Raw genomic sequence first — 19,549 nt, 5'->3', positions numbered from 1 at the left:
AAGAAGTTCTCACAGGGCTCTAAGGGCTCTTCCTCCTACATGTCAAAGATTTTTTATTTTTATTTACTGATAAAGACCGCATCTGTGAGCTGCATTCCCATCCCCTTTCAGCGAAAAAGTCCAAGACAGTGTTCAAGCCCACAGTCATTCTGGGGCAGAGATAAGCCAGAAGTAACTGCTGGAAAACGCGAATACTGATACTGACCTCCACACTGCAGCATTCTGAATTTCTTTATTGTAGCGTTTATTTATTTATTTTTAGTGTGAACATTACTACTATTTAGAATAGGGAAGCACATACAGAGAAATTAGTTTTCAGAAATACCCCCAAAAACCAAACCAATAACCCTGAAGGGCAGTACTTCAGAGAGATGCTGCTGCTTCAGAGTGTAAGCTCAGCTTCAGAGTTAAGCTGCCACTACAGGGTCACTAACACCAACTGGAAGATTAAAAAAAAAAGGCAACTAAACACTGTAAATCTGAACTTAAACTCAGCATTGCTTCAAGACCAGTAAAAAGCTCCAGCATCATACCTTGTCTCTGTGGATCTGTTTGTAATCCAAGCACAAGCCACTCTGAAGACTGGATTACAACACACATGGAGACACATCCATGTAGGTATTATGGATTTACAGCAAAACCTGGCAAAGTTAAGGGGGTTTGTAACACAGGTGAGGAACTTAAGTCATCAGTAAGAGTGTCACCAAAAGAGGATGCTCCAGATGCAACTGCAGAACCTTAAAGCCACATACTGAAAGCCAGTCCCGTAACTCCTGAAATCGATTGTGAACATCAGATGTCTCCCAATGGGCAGAGCTGAATTTAGCCAAACTACACGTGGCTTTCAGACAGCTTTTCAGTGCCTTGAGTCTACAGAAAAGAGATTTGTGCTTGAATCCAGGTGCTACTCTGCCCTTTCTTATGACGTGCAATATGGACAGGCAGCTTTTACTAGTTTCTTGCAACCACAGTGGCCTTTTCGTTTCAGAATGTGGAAGTCTGATTTTTTTTTTAAAGGATTTTTGAACTCAAAGCAGGAAGAAATAAGTTATTGCCTGTGTGTAAGCCTCACAAAGCATGCTGCCGGCCAACATTTTCCCTTAAAGCTGTACAACAGCATTGAAAACATCTGCAAAACAGCCCCTCCTGGAGATAAAACACCTAACTAAGAAAACAGTGGAAACACTTCTCCCTGGGAGTAAGCAGGGATCTTGCTTTGCAAAGCTGCTGAGGGTGGCAGGTTTGCTTTTGTTTAACTAAAGCTCATTCCTTCTCTAGGCGGTGCAGTTCGCGGAGGGAAAATAAATAGGCTGGAAAGAAACCCAGCAGCTTGCGGGGGGGGGGAACCTGCAGGGAAGCAAGCTGCAATGTGAACGGGGAGGCAGAGCAGGGCTGGGGGCAGGAGGGCAGGGCTGGTTCTGGGACCAAGGGGTGTCCGGGTGCAGGGAGCGCAGGTAAGGCCCCGGCCTGCGGCCTGCTGCGGGGTGGAGGCAGGAAGAGGAGGCCGGGAGCCGCTTTCCAAAAAGGAAATTTCACCCGGCCAAGGATTTCCAAAGTGCACTAATTTTCCATGGGCCAATCAGGGAGGAGCGAGGCAAACGAACCAAATTAGGAAAGTAAATACTGGAAAGGGGGAGAGGGAGGAGGAGGAGGAGGACGAGAGCAGAGCCTGCGAAAACGCCTCCTGAGACAGCCGGGGAACGGGGTGAGGGTCCCAGCCCCAGCCCCCTGCAGCTCTGCCCTGGGGAAGTGGCTGAGGACACCGTGCCAGCCTCGTGTGCTGATAGAAAGACACCGAGACAGAGAGCCAGAGTGCACATCGACACGCTCCCGAAGAGCAACAATCCCCTTTTCAGAAGGAAAACACCCAGACCGTGTCCCAGATCACGGCCCCGCAGGATGCGAGAGCTGCAAGACCCCGCAGAGGCAGAGAGGGAGGTTGAAGGGGCTGAGCAGGGATGTTTACAAACGTGTCAGCCCCTCCTCTGGAAGAGGAACTCAGAAACGAAAGGGATTTGGCAAGTGAAACCTCAGATGTCTTTTGAGGTTTTCTGAAGACTCTGCTGGGTTCGCTTCTGCTCGAGACAAACGGATGCGCTCATTAATCATCTTTAGTAAACACCCCGTTAGGGGCCGAGCACAATTCAACACCACTATTTCCACTTTCTCCTTATGCAAAAGAAACATTCTCGGGGAGTCAAATATCAGTTGCAGGCATATGCCAGAGTCAAAAGATACAGCCTCCGTTAGTAACATAAACCACACTGCGCTGCTCTGCGCAGGATGACTGAATGGAAACTAAATACCATATGTTGGCAAAGAAACCATCCCCCTCCCCTCCCAGCAACAAGCTTCATCTAAAAAGAGAAGGTTAAATATAAACTAAAAGCAGTGCCTGAACAGAGGGCTGAAACCACAGCTACCTCCAGCCCCCTCTTTCTAGCATATCTGCACTGCACATCTGTGCAGCTCTGCAAGAGGGGGAAAAACCCAAACAAGCAAGGGCCTCCAGCCCTATGCAAAACCAAACGGGCTTCATTGTGACCCTGAAGTCATTCTCAGCCATGTCGATTTGAATACTACTCACCAAATTAGCACTAACTGACAGAATATGTTTGTTTATTACAACGTTTTACAAATCTATGGATTTAAATCTATGGATTTAAATCCAACTTTAATGTTAAAAGAGATCACTGCAAAGCTGTAACATCAACCCTTTGCTGAGAAAGAAGGAGGGAAAGCAGTCAAGACAGTAACTTGATGTTCAGCTTATGTCTACTGCACATTCTTGAATCGGATAGCTTACAAAACAGGATACTCGCACAGACGTCCATTCAAATCGCTACAGCCCCTCGGTACACGGTCAGCATCCTCCCCGTTTCCTTCTATTCCCAGGAAACCACATGCCAATGGCCACCCTCGTCCCTAGCTCCAGATAACACCGGCACCACCCAGCAACAACAGAATGTTATTGAGATAAAAATAAAATAGGCAGTCCTAACAATATTTGCCTGCTTTCTTTTCTCCGCGTATATAGGTGGTTCTTGATAGATCTCTCTAATTCCTCTGCCAAAGATAAACAGCTCCACGCTGTGAAACTACACTTGAGGCCAGCCCCCGCCCTTTGAGCTCTTAAACCAAACCTCTGAGCCCTGCATTTAGGCAACAAAATTTTAACCATCTTCCATCATTCTGAACATCAGATATTTAATAAGTTATTTTTAATAGGACATTTCACGCATCAAGTATAGCAGATAACGAACACAAGGCTGATAAAGGCCGGCGTCAGAACAGAGATGGAGTTTCCAGAACGCGCACAGAAAGATGAGAAGAACTTCAGGAGGATGACTGGGGATGGGTAGCATCTTACCTGATAGTGCCTGTGGGGGACGGGAGGGGACTGACCACGCTCCGGAGATCCGGCTCCGGGATGTGGATCTTCAGAGGCGATATTTGAGGGTAAAGTGGCCGAAGGGGAGGCGATGAGGCTTCTTCTTTTACTTCCTCTTTATGGTATAAAGATGTGAACTGGATCTTTATAACCGTGCTAGGGAATCGAAAAGTACACCTGTACGGGAAAGAAAGGGAAAGTCACTGTCACACATGATGCTAAACAGTTTAAACGTTTTTATATGCCACTACTGAATCATTAACACATTCATAGCATAAAAATCCACCACCCGCTATAGCGTCCTTCTGCCCAGAGTCCTGGGCAGGAATTGTTCATCATTCACAAATCACTGCATATACATCACAGGGATTTTAGATGCAAGCTGAAGGCTTGGGTAGGCTAAATGATTTCCCCAAGGCCATGTATTCCATCAATGACTAAGCATGACGTAGAACTACAAAGACAAACTGTTGGGTTCCTGCTTTATCAAGGTCTAGAATTTATCTTTTATTAGCTCCTTGCACATAACTCAGGAAGGTACGAGTTACTAGAAAGTATCAGACCACGAGTAACACTGCACAAAAAAGCCATAAAGACCAGACAGCCCAAACAGCCTCCAGGTAAGACCAGACAGCACCATTTAGAGACCGGCCTCTACACGCTGTAAAACTAATACCCATTTATATCTCTGCACATGATGCTAAAGGATCATCTAGCAGGTTTCCTATTAAAAAAAACACATTTATTTACAAGTGCCTCTTTTAGACAGCGTAGATTATAGCTAAGAGGGTCAGAACAGGGCCCCTACAAGTCTATAGGGTTTCATTTCTTTTATAAAAACATTTCTTTCCAATTGTTACTTAGAAAAAGAAAATAATCACACATCTACATGTGTAGCCTTCAAGAGATGCTGTGAAATTCAAAAGGAAATAAGCACTGACATTTTCCGTATTTGAACAGAAAGCTTTCTAATTTATAGTGTCTACAATAGGCACGGGGCTGTAAAAGCGAGTGTTCTGCAGTTCTACTTATTGCACTTTAATTAGACAATAATGTGCAATCAATACAAGCTTTCCAGGGATCATTTCACTGATACTAAGGTTAAAGAAGCAGGAAATAAAAACCAGGTTTCACCGTGGGAAAGGCCAGCAGAGCACAGCGATTGTGCTGGCTTCCAGCACCTCGCCTATAGAAGGAAATGAAGGGACGTGGGCGGTGTTGTTCTAGCACCACGAGCACGGCTGAACACAATCCCTTTAACCAGGGCATTATTGAATCCTGCAGGTAACAGAGCCAGGTGGCAGGCAAGTAAGTCAGTGTTTGTGACTGCCTCATCTCACCTCTGCTATCGAGAGAAATACAGGGAAACATTTTATTGCTGCTCTAAAAACATACTTTCCTGCTCTTGGTGCCTCACAATCTACTTCTGCTGTAAGGTAACGTTCAGAAACCTGCTGTGAAAAGAGCAAAATTATCATTCTGGCACGGGAAGCTCCTCCTCATCTCCCATCTCATCTCGAGGGAGCTGGCTCAGCATCCGGCAGCATGGAATCGCAGTGGCGCTGCTACGTACAGCAGGAGCTTGCCCTGCATTTCATTCCCTTCAGAGGTCCCGTGCTCGTTAATGCATTAAATAAGAACACCACTTGCTGGCCATGCGGCCTGGCCATGTTTACCTAGCCCTTCTAACCGAGCCCAGGACAGTCCAGCCCTCGTTTAACAGCACTCAGTGCAATCCCAACAGGGCCGGCTGCCCTGCGGCAGCTCCGCAGCACGGCCGAGGCCAGCGCCGCACCGCGGTGCACAGCAGCAAGGAGCCCTGTCCCACCGCCACCACGTTTTGCTCTTCAGAGGAGCCGAGTAACACGAGGCCAGCATCTCCTCCCGTCACTGCCTCCAGGTCATGCATCCAGCTCCTCAACTCTATTTTATTTCCTGATGCTGTAACGTTAGATAACTGCACCCAGGCCAGTGCCACCAGTCCAGGAGCACGGGCAATCTTCACAAAGCTAACTTTTGGTTTTCCTAAATCCTAAATCAAGCTAACTATGAAGTCTAAGCCGACCCAGCAGACGTGTGCCGAAGAGGCCCGCCTCGCACAGCGTCTCCTTGGGAGCCCTCCCCGGAGCTATCGGGTTCAGCCACGTGATTTACCCGCACTGGAACGAGGGAGAGAAACCAGGAGGCTGGGCTGGGCTGGCTCCGCAGGCAAACAATTTGTTGGCTGCTGGGATTTCGTTTTTAGAAAGACAGCCCTCCCGGCCCACTGGAGCAGAACCCAGGCTGTGCAGCTAGCTTTAACATCTTGCTAGCCAGCACGTACTTGGCCCTTTTGTAAGAACCAGTCCCACAAAAAGCAGAGAGTGGATATATGTGAGGGTGGGCATGGTTTCAGGCGGCTTCTGCAGCCTGGGCTGTGCTAGCTCCTGCTGCCAGCACAGCCAGTGTGGGGGCAGCTGGTCCGAAGTGCCTGCATGCTTTCAGTGCTGTGAAAACCTGGGACGCAAGAAATGGAAATGCGATGTGAAACGCAGAGCACAGATTCCTGCACAACTCCTCCCCTCCCTCAGGGGAAAGAAGGTGCCTGGGATTAGCGTTATTGTTCGAGTCCCTGTTACAACAACCGCAGAAATACCAGCAGGGACAGCCTCGGTGCAGCCCGAGACACTGCCCCAGGTCAGCCTACACGCACCGACACCGGGGAGCCGTGTCAACGGGAACTCGGGACAGCCTCACTTCTGAACCATGTCACAGAGAGCTGCTTTTCATTACTCTAAAGCTGGATGCAGTTTTAATGAGCTTTTCTAATTGTTCCCTTAATTAACCTCTTTCCTACCAAGGAGGATAAATGCAAACTGTATCAGGTAGTCCTATTTAGAAACCGGGGCACATTAGTGCAGGATTTAAGCCTATGAGAACTATACTTCTCCAGAAGATAAGCAGGACAAGACAGGCAGCCCAAGTAGAACCGAGCACGCATTCACTACGATTACTGTATATATTTGAAGTTATTTAAGCCGAATTAGACTACTTGATCCATGTCGCATGATTCCTATCAAAGATGCACAGCAATTACTACCACGGCTTAACATTTCCATCATGAGAAAAAGATCAATCTGAAAGCACCGGTTAGACTCAACATACAAAGCATAATGAAGACAACTGCTATTTCCAAAGGTGTCTAAGATGCAACACTTTTAATCACCTTGGAAATTCCCAGCTGATTGCAGAGCAATGAATTAACGGTCCACAAAAAGCTCTCGGTCACCTGCAGGCAGGAGGCAGCCGGCTTTGACTGCAGAAGTGCAGAGCTGTCCTCGATAACCTGCTCCAGACAGGTCCAACCTGCAGTCCCAGGCCATATAAACCTCACCTATTGTATAAAACATGATGTAACTGTGTATGAGTACATCTGAATTCCTTGTGGGAAAAGGATTCCCGTTTCTCCAGGATCCTTGCAAGGCAGGGAGAATATCTCTCTTAAAACCAAGAACACATGCACGCACCAAGCTCCAGAAATTGCATGGAAACAATTCTTGCCTTGTGAGATTGCAGGCAGGAGAAAGTCAAAGCAAATGGATTGCTGGCTCCCTGCTGCATGCCTGAGCTCACTGAACGCACGCTATATATACATTGGAGACCAAGGGCAGGAGGAGTGCACATGCCACACATTGCTACAGCGACGTAATAAAAAAGAAAATGTTGCTAGAAATGTTTGTTTGCTTTAAGTACGACAGAATTTCAAAAGTTTCCTGGACAAGCTCCTCACGCTGACAACACAGCACCCATGCTATTAGGCTTCCTTCATGTGGTGAACCAGTGACAGTGACCACAAGCATTTCATCTACGTAAGGCCTGAAAATAAAACGCTAGGGAACACTAGACTTTACATAAACATTCACCCCTAATGCAGGCTTCGGGGAAAATGGTTAGGGAAAAAAAAGGCAACGTGACAACTCCATACCCTGCACGACACCATAAAAACCAGAAATGTTCCCCCCCTTCCTCCAAGTGCCTTTTACTCACAGATGCAAAGGGAATCGAGGTGCATTTGCCAAAAGGTAGTGCCAGACTCGGTAGAAATGGAGGCTATTCACTGATTTCTTTGTTAGAGCACCCTGCGTGCTGCTCCACACCAAATGGCTCCTGCTAAAATCTGTTTCACAAGGGCAAGAAAAGGCTGCTTGAAGAGACTTAGAAAGGAGACAGGAAATGGAGCTGGATTCAGGGCTGTGCATTTATGCTGCAGAAAAGCACGGTGTCAAAACGGAGAAGACAAAGATCATGAAAAGGCCAAGTAAAATAAAGAAGCTTATACACGTACATGTGTACTTATATATATATTAAACATCATTCTGGTTTATTATGCAAAGGGGAGTAACCAGAAGAGCTGTCACTTGAGTTGCCACCAGCGAGCTAGCACCACGTCTGCCTCCTCCATCATGCTGCAGTTTCTGGAAGCCGCTGCTCCTGCGATCACGCCCCAAGCACCCCTGCTAGGAGCAGTGCCAGGGCGCAGGCTGAGCAAGAAACGTTTTGTGAGATGCTTCATTGAGAGTAACGCTTTTCGCCATCTGAATCAGAACTGAAACACAGGGCTGTGGTTCCATTCAGAAAAATTAGTTAAGCATGATGGTCTCCCTCTGCTGCAACTACCACCTTTTCTTTTTAAGCTCACGGCTACCGTTAGCACCCCCTGACCCTGACACCCTTCCCTCTGCCACACCACGCAAGGGGACAGCAGCCACACCATACCCTACAAGGTGGCGGTCACCTCCCCGATCGGTGCCCTGCTCAGATCCAGCAAACGCTGACAGGCAGAGCTCTCACTACAGCACCAAGTGCCATGGTGAAACAGAACCGTTACTAGCTAAAATTTGACTGAGGGGCCCCACAAAAGCCCTCCTAAGAGGCATTAAAATCCCCAACCAAACCGCACGCACCAGCCTTTATTCGGTCCCCTCTAACTTCTCTGATACCAACTCCTCACCAGTTCCGTGCCACTCACCCAGAAGAACATCATGTTATTCCCATGCACAAAGCTCCAAAAGCACGCTGGGTTTCTCAGCTCAAGTGAGAATTTGCCTTCAGTCACCTTTGTTAAGCCATTACCATTTCCAGTTATTTCAAGGTACCTGACTCGATTTCACCAGAGGGCAAGACAGATCCTTCTCCCCCTTTAATGCAAGATGTAGGGTACACACCAAAATTGCAGCGTGCAGGTAGTGCACGCAGCTGCCTTCACAGAGAAGTGCCCCGATCACCTCCTGCAGCTAATTTTCCTGGTATTCTGTAATCAGCTAAGGGAAGAACAACGCGCTAGCATCTATGAAAATCACATTCCCATTAAGTCATAAATCCACTCCCTGTTCCTGCGATACTTTGAAGCAGTCTGAAAGGGGGTGCCTTGGCCAACATGAAAGACTCACTGGGAAAGTTTACCCAAGATCAAACTAAATTTGGTTAGAAGGAGATAAGAGTTTGCTTCACTTAACCTAAACACGTATCTAAGCCCTGAAGGTCTGCCCGTGGACAGATGAGCAAACTACCTGACACAAGAGCAACTACCTCAGATTCACATTTCTTCCAAAACAAGGTGCGAATCATTGCTGCGACCATTGCACAAGATTTGTTGCTTTGTGATGCTTCGATCTGACCATGGGGAGCCTGACCACAGGCATATGACGTGTTTCAAAACAACAAAAAAACACTCAACTGCATAATGTTTAGAAGGGTTCCTCCTCCACCCAACCCCTTTCAGTAAGGGAAACAGCCAAATCAATTTTCTCCGTCTTCTCCAAAGGGAAGGTAGCCCCTTGTTCCCCGATGGCAATAATCATCAGCAGCATTGTGCTCACAATGATTATTTTGCTGGAACTGCAGCTGTCTGAAGCAGCAAGGTAAGCAAAAGCATGAGTAACAAAACCACCTTTCAATCGCAACTGAATTATAGTGAATATTATTTTGAAGGGATGTCATGAAACCATACAACAAGCTCTGTACAGCTGTCTTAGCTGTCACAGGAGATTATGTACTACTCACCCCTCCTTTATAATAAACTAATAATATCATCAGCCAACATTTCCTGCTCCCCTCCCCACCGCAGGGATTTGTTTTTTTAAAATAACATTTTGGAGCCAACACCAGTAAGAAACCTGCTTTATTGTCTACTTGGCTGGTGCTATCTGGATCCCAAATGAAAAAGTTAATTGCACCAAGACTACAGAAGGAGTTCTGGAGGAGTGAAGACAAATAGGTTTTATTCTCCTAAGTCTAAATACACATTACAAAACAGGCATGCACCTATCACCATGGCAATCTAAAAGTCGTTCTGTCTGTTTTCTTCACATCTCTTTAGGCTAGGGGACACAGGCAGCATAACTGCCAGGTTTTTAAGACTGCCTCGTCCATTTTGGAGGTTACCACAGTCTTAAACCAATGAGGTTTTCAGTGTTTGCTATTTCCCTTTCAACTGCACTACTGGTCTGACCAGATTTAACACAGAAATCCTACTGAAGGCTAACCCACAGAGTCCAGAGAAGTATCTGTAACGTGACTGTCAGTAAAATAACCTGCTGCTTTTACAAAGAGAGAACCGAGGGGCCTGGTGAAGCCCGAAATCCACTGCTCCCTGATAAAGGCCACGGGGACGCTTCGGTACATTTGTTCTTCCCAGGATGAACCAACTCAAGCCAAGGACGAGGCAAGATGAGCACGTGGCCAGACAGCACCAGGACAAGGAAATAAACTGCAGAGCTCCCTGCAAAAACACCTCTGCTGTTATCCACTGCTGTTTAGTTAGAAGAAAAGCTGTAGAAGTTACCGTTAGTGTTTTTAACATAACTGCTGGAAAACCGGGATCAGAAAGCATGGAGCTTATCTGCAGATAAAGGAGTACAGCGATCTCCGTAACCACCACAAAGACCGAGCAACCCATTGAAACGTTTGGTCATGGTTATTCTGTAAGGCACGATAGGAGTTTAGATCCAGGAAGACTGGTTTCTAACTTTAAAGTTACCACAAGTTTACAAATCGCTTGCCTTGGATGCTTTGTAACACAGTCACTGTACGTTGTCCATACTGTCCTGCTTAACATCACAGATACACAAAGGAGGTGTGCCAGCTGGGACGGATCTGTAATTGCGTGCCCAAGAGTGAGGTCAGGCGTGAAATAAGGAGCTGAATTCAAGAGGGAGCGATCTTAATTCTATTTCAAGAACGTCAGTTTTCTTCTGTTGGGAGCTTTTTCCAGAAAAATGCCAGCAACCACTTCCATTGCCCTGTGACAGCAGACGTCTAACTCAAACCTCACTGTCCCGGTCCTGGCATTAACTGCCTCCTAGCTGTCGTGTCTGCACCAGAGCTAGCACCAAACTGCTTTTAGTAAAGGCAAACTCACTGGGAGGCTGTGAGCATTCCTCATACCCAGTCCAGTGGTGTTAGCAGCAACTAGCCTATAGCTCTGCATTACTGGAAGGATTTTCTGTCCTTCCCCACAAGGCAGCTGAGGTGGCTGGAAATGCTCCTCTGGCCACCCTGGGCTCACCGGGATGAGGCCAGCTGGGTCAAATTGTGGCTCATGTGGACGGCTCACTGGTTCCTTCTTCCCTGAAAACAACCTCCCAAAATGACACCAATTAAACCGCTCAATCTCATGCAGATCAACTTTAACGACGCCTAACTCTGTTCCTCTGCTGCAAGAGGCTTTTCCCTTCCCCCCTCTGCCATTCCTTCCCCTTGGCCAGTTCCTCCTAACGTCACCCCCGTGCCAGCAGCACCATCCAAATACCTGTGGAGGTGATATTAATTCTCTTTTTTGTTGGAGGGAACTGCCAGGCAGAGGAGCCCCCTGGCCTTGCCCTCCACGTGGCAGCACCGACACGAAGGAGGCGGAGGGGACGAGAACTGAGGGGAGGAAGGAGGTACCAGCAGCAGTGCTGCAGATTTCTGGCAGATAATTAAAAAACAGAGTACGTAACCACAGACTCAGATTTGAGCATCACATGATCCAAACAGCGCCTTCTCCTCTCAGAGGACGAAATGCAGCTCATTCATTTTGAGAGAAGCTCCGCTCTGTGTCAGGTACGTCCCATCAGCTACCACGCCAATGCTTTACGGCTGGAAATTTTCAAAAGTTCCTGAAACTGAAAAGTCAGTTTTATTTTAAATTCAGCTTAATTATCCCAAACCCAAAGTCAACCAGCTGAGGCAAGACACCAGCGGCATGAACAGAGCCGGAAAACGTTTTCTGCATCCCGACAAGCGCTTCCCATGTCCCCACACCCATGACAATTCTCACAAGGCAGCAGCAGGTCAGGGCTCCAGGAGCGGGTTTTGTCACCTCGAAGGGGCTTCGCACACTGCACGACACGTGCTTTTCGGCACCCTCATGCTTCCAGAGTTTATTCACCCATTGTCCTTGAGGGAAGCAAGCACATTAAATGGCTGAACAAGGACAGCACGTCAGAAAAAATAAAATAAAACTGCCACTTTGTCACAGACACGACCTCTTCCTTGGGCTTCACGCTACCGCTTGCTTGGCACCGTACACAGGGTAAGGGATTTTTTCCTTAATGAGAAGGCACCACAGGTTACACTGGGATTTGCCTAACACTGCATATTACCGTGTCTAAAATGAGGTTTCCAACACAGCCAGACAAGATTTCAAATGGGCAAAGAGCGTGTGCGGGCAAGCGTATCTATTTAAAACAAATACTACCAGCAGCATCAGGCAAAACCACAACTTATGAATAGCTATGCCTCTTAAAAGCACCAAGTAAATTAGCTATAATGACTGTTTCTATTGAGCTCAGTTGCACAGGGCTTCCCTTTATGCCATTTCAGGGCTCACAAACGCACCGAGAAACGCTTCCCCACGCAGGCACATTTTGAAAGCCCCTCTGAAGAAAGCCACGTTCGCAGGAAAGTTTGGGCAAACTCTGGGATTCCCCTCCTGGCCAGCACCACGCACGCAGACGGACATGAACAGATTTTTCTTCTACCTTCAGCCCTCTCCGGCCGCTGCAGACATCCCAGGTGCCTGCTGCCCATCCCAGGGAAACGGAGCCAGGCAGGTGGCGGAGGGGGAGAGGGTAAACACCCCCAGGCGGATCAGGAAGGCTAAAAAGGAAAAGAGATACCAGAAGCCCAACCCCATGAACATCAAAATGCTGTTCTGGTTCACATGTATCTTCCTTAAAAGCACGCAGAAAATAGGCTTTTTTTTTTTTTTTTTTTTGCGGCTCTGACAACTAGATGTTGAAAGCAAAACCTTCAGGAGGGTTTGCACTGAAACACCATGCTGGGCAACTTAAAAAACAATCGTTTTATTCTACACAGCTTCCCTACAATTTCTGATAGGCTCTCTAGCAAACCTTTTAATTGCTGTCAGAGAGCAAACTGATAAAACGAGCAACAACACCGCCAGGAACAATGGCAGTTAATTTTTCAAGTGAGAACGTGCTAGGTTCTTCCACACTGGAGAATTAATAGCGAAGAACCAAGAGCTGTATTTTTATTTGTACATCCCTTACATCTCTTTAATGATGTTCTGATTTTATTCTTTGAAAATTATTTGAGATGTCAGGCACAGCTTTACTTCAACATTCTCCCCTTTCAAGAATAAAGCACAGTACAGGAAAGGGAAAAAAAACACAACACAAAACACAAGATATTGCAGTTGCTTTTTTTTCCTCTCTGTGTAATGAAATACCACAGCAAGGTCAGGGAATAAATTCAGTGAGTATGAAAACAGAATCTCGTAGAAGAGCAGGGAAGAATATCACGGAAACTGCTGAAAAGGGTGTTTCAATCAGGTGGTGGAGAGCCAGCAGGAGTGGTAGGAGGTTCCCCCTGGAGTCACCACCTTGCCCACGTTATGGATGGGTCTTGTCCAGATCCTACATCCCCAGCATCGTGGGACAGGTAAAGCTGCTCAATCCAGTACCGAAAAAAAAACCTACCAGAAGCTCCTCCAATCTCCTCCAGAAAGTTATCAGAGTGCAAAGGGACAAGAATCTGCAGTTTTTGAAAAATAACCTTCCTGAAACTTCTCCAGCAGAAGCCACTCTAAGCCAGCTCGTTGTGTCTCTTCACGCCTGCAAAAAAGCTGAAAGATGTCCTTGGAAAAAACATCATTACCACTTGTTTCTGAACTCAGTGGAGCATCTGACTGGATCAATCCACACCTGACTGGATCTGAATTCATCTATACATATAAAAAATAATAATAATTCAAAAAAATCTATGAACAGTTACTTTAAAATTAATCCAGACGTGGGTCTGACAAATATTTCCAGACTGATAATAAATATGCAGGATGATATCAGAAATCAAGAATAAAGCCTTGCTATAGTCAAAAGAATATCCTCCTTAGCAGGCTTTTTGAACAAATACCGTTAAGGCAGATTATTTTTGGTGCTTGGGTCAGTGACTCTGTTAAAGCCCACCACCAAGACAACCTTGTTAAATACGCACGTCAATAAAAGATGGAAGTTACTTGATGCCTACCCACGAGGAACGGAGAAACAAAGAGGTGATGCTATAATTGTACCTCAGTCAGTTTCGCATTTCAAAACATTGGAGTCAGCTTCAAAATATGCCATTCACTCCAAACGAGGAGCGCCGGGCACGGGACTCGCTATCGGAAGACGAATTCCTCTTCCCCTCCCAAGCACTCCCATTCCTTTAGAAACCAGCAAGCTGCAGCTCGGTGGCATGCAGGGAGGATGGCGTGGAGCACGGCCAGCCTGCAGCATCTAAAGGTCCAGCCTGGCTGTGATTTTACATCAATTTCAATTAATCTGCAGCATCAACAGTCACAGCGATTGGAGGGTTTTATCTGTATTATTTGTAAGGTCTCTGACGGTGAGCTCTGGCCCCACTTCTAGCAGCTACAGAGGCTGCTCTGTTCCCCTCGGTACTCCTTACTGTAAACAACTTGGTGTTTCTGAGCAAACTGCTAAGATACAGTGCACTTTTTTCCTGTGCGTGTCAGATGGGAAGCCACGTCTCAACCCACCACCGCCCCGTGTGTCAATTAGAGCCTCTCTCCTCTACCGGGCCTCTCGGTACAAAGGCAGCGGAGAAAACAAGGCTTGCATTCGTGTGCAAACAGTTACCTGCGGAAAGCATCTAGGTAACTGTCTTTCAGGTCTAAAATTAACCGTAAAGCTGCTGTTTATTTTGAAGTCTGGCAATAAGGAGCTGTTTTAAGTGTCAGAAAGAGCGGCCTGATGAAACCTCAGAACCTGGTGCGAAAGCTTGCCACCGAAGAAGTGGGCTGGCACGAGGTGCAGGCGATGCCTCTGTTTAAACAAGGCTGGCTGCCGGCCCCAGAAAGTTTCTATCAGCGCTGCAGATGGCTGATACGATCTGCAACACACAGCACACCCATTATGTTGTTTTGTTGTGTGTGTGGTTGTATACATGAAAATAACGATAGTTAAGAAACTCCGTGCAACACGCACGAGCCTCTGTGTGCCCACTGCTGCCGTAATCAGGTATTTTAGCCTGCAGAGGTCTAGATTGTATCTCAGCAATTTCTTTACCAAACACTAAATATCTGATCTTCAGAGAAAATGTAAATTATGTGCAATATTGGGGGGGCACCTCTCTCTTTCATCATCCAGTCTCATAACTGCAAAAGTCCCTTTCCATGCTGGGCTGATCAGTAAATTAAATTTCTTACCGTATTACCAGTATTTAAAAAAAAAAAAAAAGTTTAAAGCCTGAAAGTTATCAATATCTGTGATTTTTAAAACAAAGAAACTCTGATGTGCTACATATAGCGTTCCTCAAAAGCTAAACAGCCATTTAACCCCACTGTTTGCACGTAACAAAGAGGCTAGGAAACGCTGGTTTAGCTCAGAAACGATGGATGGCTTCTTACGAACCTACCTCTTTCTAGCTCTGATGCTTCTCTATTTTCCTTTGAATTTATTTTCCTAAAAAGAGCGCTCGCCTACCAGCTTTCCGTTTTCAACCTCCTTGCCACCCGTACACCAGCACTGCCTCTTAAAGGGTTCGTGCCCAGCTTGGCTGTCGCCCCATTGGCATGTTTTAAAGCCGGATCTCTCTCGTCACCTCGAGAAAGCTCGTGGCCCCCTGCTCGAGAGCAGCGGGGTGATTTCCGCGCCCTGAGCTCAAGAGGAAGGAGCGTCAGCAGCGCACACGGCCTTAGTTGAGCTCTCAGCACGCCGTGCTGTGCCGGCAGGGATCAGTCCCTCGCCACCGTGCCTTTGAACAGAAGCCTGTCTGATACGCCGCGGCCTCAGACACGTGTGCAATTCCAATAACATCACCCGCGGCTGGAAATAGACGCAGATGTCCAGCCAGCCGCTCCCTCCTCCCAGCCTCCTTTATGTCAATAAATCTTAACCTGGCTGTTTGAGCAATGTTTAATCATAAACAGCTCTGAACGGGCTCCAGAACATAAACAAAGGTGAGTAGGAGCAAAGCGGGGAGCCCAATCCCGAGACGCTGCTGAGGAGCCAGGCAGCAGGGTGCAGGGACTGGGAACTGCAGAGGAACGGGACACGCACCTGGTGTTATCTCAGCCAGCCTTGTGCAACAACGCTAAGCGTGCAGGACTGCTACCACAGGAGCATTTCAAGGATTAAATGCGTTAACAGTCTTGGTTCCCTTAAAAAAAATAATTAAATTGCTTAGAACACCCACTTAGATGTATGAAAATAAACTCCCCTCGTTGATCTCATCCCACTGCCATCTCCAGCACAGTCATCTCGGTTCCCTTCTGTGTTGCCAATCAAGCTAAAATTAACTCCTCTCCTCCTGCTTACCGCACGTGCTAGCGCCGGCGACAGCAGCGCGGGGCAGAAATTGCACCTTGGTTTAGGGAGCAAGGCGTGCTCGGGATTTGCAGGACCTCTCCTGGGATTTTAACCACACCACTCTGAGGGGCTGGACAGCTCTATTCAAATATTTCTGAATACCTTCCAGTCAATATTGGCCTCTTCTGATGGCCATGTGGAAGCGGTTGCTCCCATCCTGCTAAGCCAGGGTCCAGCTCAGAAGAATCAACAGCACGCCTGTCACTCCTGCTTTGACTTTGAAGAGTGGACATCTGCCTTAAGACCGGATTTCCGCAAAGCCTCGGAGGTCTTTTCATTGGCATGGCTCTTAGTGAAGTTTGGGGCATCTTCTCAGTACACAGAAATTCACTTTATAGGGGTTTCTCTCCAACAGCATCAGCAATAAATATCTTGTCCTAGCGTTCAGTTTTAGAGCTGATCCATTTTAGAGCCTAATGTGATTTTTCAAACGGGGAAAAAAAAAAGGCCAACTCAAAAATAAAATCCCAACCCTATCAGATAACCACTAAACAAAACTAAAGTACAGATCAAATTGGCAGAAAAATGGAACAGGAGTAAAAAAAAAAAACACAACACACATTGCAAAAATAAGTATTCTTCAACTGTGTGCCTGACAGCAGCCAAGGCTTTATGCAACAAAAACAAAATAGAAAAAACAATACACACCACGATGGTAAACGAGGTTATTCCACCCTTCCCCATTGCCGCCCAACGAAGTAAATTTGAGCACACGAATGGCTCTGTCTGTGTTCTGCTACCACCACCCTCGTCCTCCACGAGCCAGTGGCAAACCCTGCGCCTTCAGACTTAATGGCAGATGCTGCAACAAGCCTTGGATTCTGAGCGAGTTTGGCTCAGCATTCACTGAGGTCTCAGAGCCATTCCCGCAGGAATTTGCAGGTCCTACGACCGCCCCGGACCTGGGGGTGTACGGGCAAACCACAGCTCCCAGGCTGAGGAGCACCAACACGCTGCACCCGGCTGCTTCAGCACCCCCGTGCATGAAATTGGGGCAGCACCGGGCAGCGAGCAGCCGGACTGCCAGCTGGTTTGTTTTCGGAGGTGTTGCAGCAATGGCAAGCACCAGTTCTCTAACACACACACACGCCTGCCTGCAGGGAGTTTCTGCACAGAAAGGACCGCCTGTTCCCCATTCATTCATCACGGGCTGAGTTTTTCCCCGCTCCAAGACAGCCCTCGAGATAAGAGCAGGAGCCTGGCTTCAATTGCACCGCAGCGCAGACCACAAGGGGTGACTCAGCACAGCCCGGCCACGACCAGTACCTCTCATTTCTTCCCTGCTTCTGCGAAACTTGAGAGCCGTTCTGAGCAGCTTTCCAAGCCTCTGCCGCTCACAGCGATCTCGGTTAAAATTAAAAAGGTCAATATTAACTATTTTCCTTCTTTGCTCATCTTGGCAGAAACGTTCGGCTAAGTACGTTTCTCCCTCAATCATAAACCACAATTAACACCTACCTCAGTGCCAAAAAAAGCCCCACCTGCACCCACGCTTTGGGGAACTTCCCCGTAACAGCTTCTACAAAGAGTTCTGTTTTCAATAAGAAATTAAGCAGTGCACCGAGAATTAAATATGTAGTGACAGCATGGAACGAGTGGCAGTGCCAGCGCTGGCCTCGACAAGTCGTGCTGGTTATTCATTTCCATACCTAACTCAACACCAAGATTTTTCAAACTTTGCTCAACTGCCGGGGAATTTCCAGCTTGCCGCAGCTCCTGCCCCTTCCACCACAGAAATTTGGCCAAGCACAGCACGCAGCTCGTGTCCTATCCCCCTTTTCATGCCCCTTCCCAGCTTCCTGGGAAGACCCTTCCTTTATTACTACAGGTTTTTGAGTATTTTTATATCCTGGAGAAGGAGGAGAAACTCCCCATTTTAAAAGATCAGTTCATAAAAAATCTCTCAATAACCGTCCCGGCGAGGGACGCTTGTTTCAGCATCTCTGCCGGACACACTAGAGCAGTTTGATTCTCATGTAAATCTCATTTGCAATGCCATCAACTTTCTTCTAATGGGCCATTCATCATCGCAGGGCTTGCTTTCAAGGAGCCAGCTGGTCTCCTTGAAAGGTCTCAGCAGCCACCTTATTTCCAAAGCTAAGACCTACCTATAAACACATTAACGAAGGCTGTGCAAAACAAAGTAACCTCAGTAAAGCTCAGGAAAAGATCTTAATTCCCACATACATATGCCAGAAAAAACTTGTGTGTGGGATGTTGCTAACCTTTGAATGCAGTCAGGCTCTCTAAGAGGGCTCTCACACACAGAGCATGACTATGATGTATTTTCCTTTGAGGCTGGTTCAGTTCATTTAGAAAGTGATTTGGAAGGAGCTAATGTACTATTTATGTACATTACAAATAACGATCCATATGGACTCAGACTTTGCAAAACGTTCACTCAAGTCCGTTCCGCTCCCTCCGAAGACATTTCACAACCCATTCAATGCCCAGTAGAGGAAGCCAGGATTAGTGTTAAAGGCTGCTCCGAGGGTAATTTAGATGTTTTAAAGGCTGGCATCTTTTGGACTCGGAGCCAAATAAGCATTTGGGGCATCGCAGAGTATCCCTCACACATATGTCTACAAAGTGACACCCACCTGCAGCCTCTGAAATACTGACATTGGAAATGAAGGTTAGAAGAGGACCCCAGGCACAGCTTGGTAAGACAAAGCCTTCCTACTAAAGAAACAGAAAAGAAATTTATCCTACTGTGGTTTGTTTTAAGGCAAAGGTATACTGGACTGGCTTGGGAAAGACCACCTAGCAGGACTCGGCTAAGATGGCAAACAGCAAAAAATAATCCCAAGGCTGTTCAAGCACCTTAAATCCTGACAGCAAATCTGACCGTACTGAGGAGTTTCTTCCTTGAAAAGAGTTTACTACAGTGAAAGACTCGTGCAAAATGACAGGACATATGTAAGCTGTCACCACAATGGTTTCATTACCTTAAAGCAGGACATTTTAAAGAGTTAACTTGTCCTATTACCAGCATACTCTACTATACCCCTCCATCCCCCTGCTTCCCTATAGTACATATAACTAGGGAAACATTTTACTTTGGTGCACGTACCTTACCTGGAAGCTTCACACAAACTTCACAGTTTGTAATACCAGCTTTTTGAGGAAGAGGACTCTATGCCGTTTCTGCTATAGATTATTTTGTCAATTCTCACACCTGCAATACTTTCTGGTGAAGCGCAAAGCAAGATGAAAGCGAGAAGAAACCGAATCACGTGGAAAAGAGGATGCACCCATGTGTCACCCAGAGACCTCAGATTTAGTATCGCCGTTCATCAAAAAAATT

At 46.9% G+C, this 19,549-nt stretch overlaps 1 protein-coding gene across 2 annotated transcripts in view; it reads right to left on the bottom strand.

Moving 5' to 3' along the window:
* FOXK1 (forkhead box K1) overlaps positions 1 to 19,549 on the bottom strand; it is a 55,732-nt gene that overhangs the window by 26,872 nt on the left and 9,311 nt on the right. For both annotated transcript variants that reach the window (XM_040575336.1, XM_040575337.1), the window contains exon 2: positions 3,371 to 3,568. In XM_040575336.1, the coding sequence (XP_040431270.1) occupies positions 3,371 to 3,568 (198 nt within the window). The remainder of the gene's footprint in view (positions 1 to 3,370; positions 3,569 to 19,549) is intronic.

The sequence above is a fragment of the Cygnus olor genome, chromosome 15, assembly GCF_009769625.2.
Source record: "Cygnus olor isolate bCygOlo1 chromosome 15, bCygOlo1.pri.v2, whole genome shotgun sequence".
Lineage (NCBI taxonomy): Eukaryota > Metazoa > Chordata > Aves > Anseriformes > Anatidae > Cygnus > Cygnus olor.
The sequence above is the reverse complement of the archived record's forward strand: the minus strand, read 5'-3'. Positions and strand labels throughout refer to the sequence as shown.